The sequence below is a fragment of the Humulus lupulus genome, chromosome 7, assembly GCF_963169125.1.
Source record: "Humulus lupulus chromosome 7, drHumLupu1.1, whole genome shotgun sequence".
NCBI classification, from domain to species: domain Eukaryota; kingdom Viridiplantae; phylum Streptophyta; class Magnoliopsida; order Rosales; family Cannabaceae; genus Humulus; species Humulus lupulus.
Window position 1 is genome coordinate 61,245,107 of NC_084799.1, and position 7,333 is coordinate 61,252,439.

At 27.2% G+C, this 7,333-nt stretch overlaps 1 protein-coding gene across 1 annotated transcript; it reads left to right on the forward strand.

The window, feature by feature from the left end:
- Window positions 1–2,293: 2,293 nt before the first annotated feature.
- Window positions 2,294–3,948, forward strand: LOC133792779 (spermidine sinapoyl-CoA acyltransferase-like). Its single transcript, XM_062230723.1, has one exon. It carries the CDS (start codon window positions 2,417–2,419, stop codon window positions 3,743–3,745), a length of 1,329 nt encoding a protein of 442 aa, XP_062086707.1. The 5' UTR covers window positions 2,294–2,416; the 3' UTR covers window positions 3,746–3,948.
- Window positions 3,949–7,333: the final 3,385 nt, after the last annotated feature.

The window sequence follows — 7,333 nt, forward strand, 5'->3', positions numbered from 1 at the left end:
AGACTAGAATTAGGTTAAATGTTATCATTGATTTCATTTAGCAATTTATATAAAAAAACATAAGGTCTAATTTAGTAAAAATTAAAGAATATAAACCGTTTAAATTAAACATGAACATCATTAGCATCCCATTAAATGAAATGCTTTTCCTTTTAAACAAAAATAAAACACTAATATTTGACATAAATTTAGTCTGTCTATTGTTGGGTTCCTTAGGCACCCATAAAAAAATTTGAAATATATACAAATAATCCCGACGTAAGTTTTCACTATTATATATTTTCAAGCTAATAGAAAATAACTAATGTAAACCAAAATTATTTTCAGTAACAAATGTGCAACTAAAACACAAATACTTGTTCAAAAAAAAAAAAAACACAACACAACACAAATATACGCTACTGCAAAATAAAAAATAAGAAATCGTAGATCCCAAGACTTTGTTTTTCTTGGTAAATGATGAGAATTTACAACTGAGTGAAGAGGTTAGAACAACTCCATGCAGAGTCAGAATTACACACAGTACATACAGTAGGGAATAGAGACCATATATATATATATACACACGAGTTATTTGAGAACAGTTTAACTTAGCAAATTATACATTTATCAAAATTGGGACAATCACTAACCACATATGTAATTTTAGTATTTTTTGGATACGGATAAGTTGAAACATTATTTTTTTTTACATGACAGTATATAATGTAGTTACATGAGACTTCTCACAAATTTTTAGAAAATTCTGGATAATTAATAATGTCGAAATAAGGATTTAAACAACCTTTTTGCACGCTTAAATAAATATTAAAATAAATACACTTGCAACAAATTGTTTAAACTTAGATTTTAACATCTAAATGATTCGGAATTTCTTAAAAATTTGTGGAAAGTCTCATGTAACTACATTATATACCGTCATATAAAAAAATTAGGTTTGTAGTTTATCTATGCACTAAAAATATCTATAGTTAATGATTAAAATTAAAGTAGTATATATATATATCTTTTTAATGTTTTTGGGCAACAACTTAATTAAATTTGACCAATGAATCTTATACAAAAATATATATATTATATATCTATAAATTCATGTAACACACCAACTAACCTTCACTTTTTTTTACAGGAACACAAGTTTTGCTAACCACTTTCTGGCCCAAAGGGCTAATGTTTTTTAATCTGATTTGAATTAGCTCTCAACTGCTTTATGAAATCTCCATTGATCATGTGCATTTTCGTTTCAAGATAGATGTATAACATTATCATATGTATGGCACGTACCTGAATCTTGACTTGTGAGGCTCTTATTTAGGTAGTAGTACTTAGTCTCAAACAGTACTCTTCCCTCTCATATTTTTGGGTAGAGTTATATATACTGAACGATGTTGTGATTCTACCTAAAATTTGGTCTAACATTTGAAAGTTCCCAATTAAAAACTGCCTCCATGCCCAGAAGTCTTAACTGCGGGCCCATAAAAACTAGTCCCCACCAGTTGGCTATTTCCTAATTTATATTCAGAAAAAACAACCAACCTTAAAAATAATAAAATAATATATACGAAGCAAAAACCAAATTGTTCAAAATTTAGGAAAGAGAAAAATCATATTCTTGCTTTAAATAAGAAATTATTTGTCAACATTTTCAGTATTAATAGACTAAGTTAATCAGATAGTCATTCATTTTAATCGTGTAGACGCAAAATTTGTGGTAGAATCTATTGAATTCAATATATAAATCATTCAAAATTGTGGTGGCTTTAAGTAGTATTGGACTAGTCAAATTAAGGGCAAATGGATCCGACTTTCCTAGAAATTAATAATCAGATAGAACAACTCAACCCTATTCAACACAAATAGCAATCTTCCACGTTCTCATTCCCACTCCTGCTATGTCCGACCTCACATCAAATGCTTCCAGCACACACAAAAAAGTATCACATGTTTTTTTTATTTTTCGTTTTTTAAATAAGTGTAAAAGTAGAACATTTTAGATGATGAAATTAAATAAATAATTTAGCTAATAAAGCAATATAATTATTCTTTGTTAAAATAATAGGGAGCCCTTTTCTTAATAACACGTTTCAACTCACTTCAATATGTTTCCAACCATAATTGACTACTGAAGTTTGGGTTGGTGGGGACTTATATATTAAAAAAATATATATATACATTATTCTCTTTGACAGTAACAGATTATAACTAGTTTAAGCTCACCGAAGTCACCAACCAAATTTAAAAAACACGCACGCTTGTAAAACCGATACTATAAATACGATAGCAGCCTCTCAAATAAATCACTACTCTTCTCTTTCAAAGTTAAATCATAAAAAATTTGATATTACGACTGTTCTGTTTAACTCTCCATCTTCTTAGCCATTTTTCTTTCAACATTTCAATATAGTAATAGTGCGACATGGCTCCTCAGCTCAACACGACTGAATTTTCGGTTGTGAAGAACGAAGTTGAACTTGTGAAGCCATCCAAAGCCACACCTTCAGAAGTTCTGTCTTTGTCCACTCTTGACAACGAGGCCAACCTTGAATGCTTCTCCAAAGCAATCTACGTATACAAGGCCGAAGATGATACTAATGGCGTCGACCCAGCTGAGATGATCAAGCAAGCTCTCTCCGACGCTCTCGTCTATTACTACCCTCTAGCCGGAAGACTCAAACGACTAGACCACGACGGAAGGCTTCAGCTGACTTGCAACTCAACTGGCGTGCCCTTTTTGGTTGCCACGGCCAATTGTCGTCTTTCCTCACTCAACTACTTGGACGACATCGACTTCGAGATGGCCAAGAACTTCGTCTTCCCTTCTCCCACGAGCGACTGCCCTTTCGTCCTACAAGTCACTCGATTCGCTTGCGGGGGTTTCACCATTGGGTTCGGGATATCTCACATGGTCTCCGATGGGTTCGGAGCCGCTCAGATCTTCAAGGCATTGGCTGAGCTCTCCAAAGGCAAAGAGCTCTCGGTGAAGCCCGTATGGGAAAGAGAGAGACTTGTGGGGACACCCATCAAGGAGCCTCTCAAGCTCAACACGTGTTCTCCTGCCAAATCACCTTACATACCCTCTTCCGACATTGTGGACGAGATCTTTTACATAAAGAGTGAGAGCATGAAGAGACTGAAAGAGGAGATCATCAGTGGTGGCGCTCCCAGTAATGTTACTACGTTCGAAATATTCGCAGCCTTCGTTTGGAAAGCCAGGTTGAGAGCCTTAGAGCTCAACCATGACGGGAAAACTTGTCTGTACTTCGCTACAGGGCTGAGGAAGCTCATAGACCCTCCTCTACCAGAAGGGTATTATGGGAATGCCTTTCTAACTTCTGCAGTAGAACTCACGGGCAGAGAACTCGAAGAGAAATCTCTCTCTGAAATCGTGAATATGATAAAGGAGAAGAAGAAGGACGTTTTGGACAACAACTACATCAAAAAATCCATTGATATTTGTGAGACGAAACTAGCTAACGGTGATAATCCAAAGATTAAAGCTACTGGAGCACTCATGGCCTTGACTGATTGGAGGAATTTGGGGTTGGTTTCGGATGAGTTCGGGTCAGGTTGGAAGATAGAGAATGTGACATCATTGCCATGGGACTGTTTTGGGTCAGTGGATTTGTGCACCTTCTTGCCTGCTCCAAAATCTGATCCTTCATTGAAAGGTGGAGTTGGAATATTGGTCTCTCTTCCAAGGCTAGCCATGCCTAAGTTCAAGCAAGAGATCGATGCTCTTAATTAATAGTTACTTAAGTGCTACAGCTTGATTGCTTATTAATTTATTGTTTTGTTTTTCCATTTAAAGACCAAGTTATATATACTGCTAAGCTAAACAGCTTAATGACATGCAGTAAAATTTATGTATCGACGTAATATAAAATGTTCGGATTACATGAAGAGTAATAATGTATAAATTAAAAAGTAATAATGCATTAACTTTCCCCACTTTGTGAATTTGTCAGCCCAACTTTTATATAAGTAACGACTCACGTGTGGTCATCATTCAATCATATGATGGTAACATCGTCATCTCCATTTATCTCCAGTATTTTTTAGATAAGTTGCAAGTAAAATTTATTTATAATACCGTGGACGCTGTAGTTATTTAACATATTTTATCATTTTTGAGAAAATTCTCCATAATTTATGATAAACATAATTTCAAACTAATTATTTTACACACGTATAAAAAAACATGCATATGTAACAAACTATTTGTATCCAAATTTCAACGCCTTAAAATTATTTAGAGATTCTTGAAAATTTGTAAGTAGTCTTAAATAATTACAATATACATAATTATTTATATACTAGATACAAACAACGTGCAATATGCACGTTTATTTAGTTTTATTTATAAAATTTATTAATTATTTTTATTAAATTTATATTAATGTCATATAAATCTCAAATAAATATCATATTTTAATTAAATAATTTATTTATTTTTGTTTAAGTTTATGTTTGTTCTAGTTTTTTAATTTAGGAGTCACAACAAGATATTATATATTATATGTTTAATATAATATTAAATATTATAAGTAGATTTTAAATTTAAGTTTCTTGCTAGTTTTTGTTGCTAATTGACAGTAGATTATATTATATGTTTAATATGATATTATTTTAATTAGTGAGTTTAAATTTAATTCATTTTATTTAAGTTATAAAACGTATGATTTTATTATTTTTAAATAATTATCATTGTAAAATATCTCAAAAATATCATATTTTAATTTTTTTTAATTATTTGTTATTTTTAAATTATTATTATTGTTAAATATATCAAAAATATCCTATTTTACTTTTTTTTAATTCTTTATTTTATTTTATTTAAATTTAAGTATTTACAAACTACAGTTAAATATAAGAATATTTCATTAAAGTTAACATTAAAAAAATAAAAAATCGTTAAAACTAAAAATTTTCGTTATCTACACACTTATTATATAGAATATATATATATATTCATAGATGTACCAAAAATAAAAAAAAATTACATATTGAAACGTAGAATATATATATATATATATATGATAGCCTTTCCATATATATATAAATATCAATTGCAATAGTTTTATATTATTATTATTAGGACAAAATGTTATTTTTTCTCCCAAACTATAGCACTTGTAAACTTTTGCCCCTTCCGTTTAAAATAGTAATGGTTTGCTGTGGCAATTAAAAAAATATTTTAACATATTTTTTATTAATTAATTGATTTTAAATTAGAAATAAAATTAAAAATCATTTAAAAAATAATAAATTAATAAAAATTGATTTTTAAATTTATGAAATTATATAAAATCCTATACAAAAATTAATAAACATAAATTTTTAATCCAAATATAATTTTGAAAAAATTAAATTAAAATATTTAACCTAAAGTAAATTAAAAACTCAACCAAATATATATTTCAAATGAAGATAGTCAAACACATTTAGAAAACAATCAAGCAAATAATAAAAATAATTAATTTAGTTTAGTTCAAAATATAATTTAATTTAGAAATATTGATTTTAGTTTTTTTTAATTATTCTTTGATTAAAAACTATTTATGTTTATTGATTTTTAATTTATTGGATTTTATATAATTTAATAAATTTAAAAATCCATTTTTATAAATTTTTTATTTTTAAAATTATTTTTATTTATTTTTTCTAATTTAAAATCAATTAATTAATAAAAAATTATTTTTAAATATTTTGATAATTATCACGTCAGTAAATTGTTATTATTTTTGACAGAATGTGCAAAAGTCCAAAAAATATATTTTGTGATTATATTTGACAAACAAAAATTTTGAAGAGCAAAAATCTATGAGTGCTGTAGTTGACGGGGAAAAATATTTTGTTATTATTATTATTATTTGCATATATATATATATAAATTAATCCTTAAAATTATTCGAAAGGAGAAGTTATATAGTTGTAATTTCCAACTAAGAGTGATTACTTAATGGTTACGTTATTGTATACCCATTGATGGGTACAATAATTTTAGCCGCTAGTTTGTTATTTAATGGTTATGATTGATTTAATAGTTGACTAAAGATATTTAATGAGAATTAATTAGTAACTTGATACTGACCTGATTTAAAAGAGTGTTGCTATTTAGTATCTTAAAATGTCCAATACTACATGGAGATAAAATTTTATAGTTGGTTAGCGATAAATCATAATACTTATTAAATTTAAATGTGTGACGTTGATATTGTATTGCACTAATAACGGTATGCCACATTTTTGTGGTGTTGAGCATCAATGATGTCCCTTATCATTTCTCGATTTAAAATATCTTATCTTCGTAAAAAGAATGTTAATCGAATCTTATTTTATTTAAAAAATAATAATTTATCTTTTTTTTTTAAAACATATAGATTTGATTCGTACATGCAATTTTTTATATTATTCTTTTGATGTTAAAAAGATTGATTTGTTATAAAAATTATCTTAAAAAATATATTTTGGTTCCTTGTACTGTATTATTTTATAAGTAAATTACATGTTTTAAAATTTTGATTTTTTTTCTTTTACTTCTATTTCGTTCTCTATACCACAAATTGTTGATCAATTTGAAAAATGAAAAAAACTAAAGGTTAAACTATATTTTTCATTATTAACACTAAGTAACAAGTGTAGTGAGGAATGAAAATATAAATTTAAAAGACTTGTTGATGGTTACTTAATTCATCATATTTTTATGTATAAAAAATTGGGGAAAAATATGATTTAGTAAAATAAAAACTAAAATATTAGAAAATTCAGTAGTTAATGTATAAAAATCACGGACAATAGAAAAAGTCAAAAAATAAAATAAAATATATAAGAAATTGGGGAAAACACGATTTAGTAAAATTAAAGTTAAAATTTTAAAAACAAAATCGATGCAGTAATTTAGTAAACGCAACTATCCCTTAATATATCACCAAGAATTATTTGTATATAATTAGTTTAATTACTTTAAATAAAAAATATTAATGAATTAATTATTATCTAGATTGTAATCACATAATATTTTATTAAGTGATTTATTGAATTTTTTATTTAGTAATTCAATTGTATTTCCAAAAATAAAATCTAAAAATAAAAATGTATGTATTAATGACTTATTAAAACCTTCTATAATATATCACTAATATAATCACCACCATGATAACCTAACTATTTTTAAAAGAGTATTACTATTTGGCATCTTAAGGTGTCCAACTCTATATAAAATAATATTGTATATTTAGTTAGTAATATCTCATAATAATTATTAAATTAAAATATATAAAATCTAATATTTAATTACACCAATAATAATATATCATGTCGTGGCAAACCATTG

Bases quoted from the DNA above. Each gene is read 5' to 3' on its own strand.
- LOC133792779 (XM_062230723.1), top strand. From the start codon at position 2,417: ATGGCTCCTCAGCTCAACACGACTGAATTTTCGGTTGTGAAGAACGAA.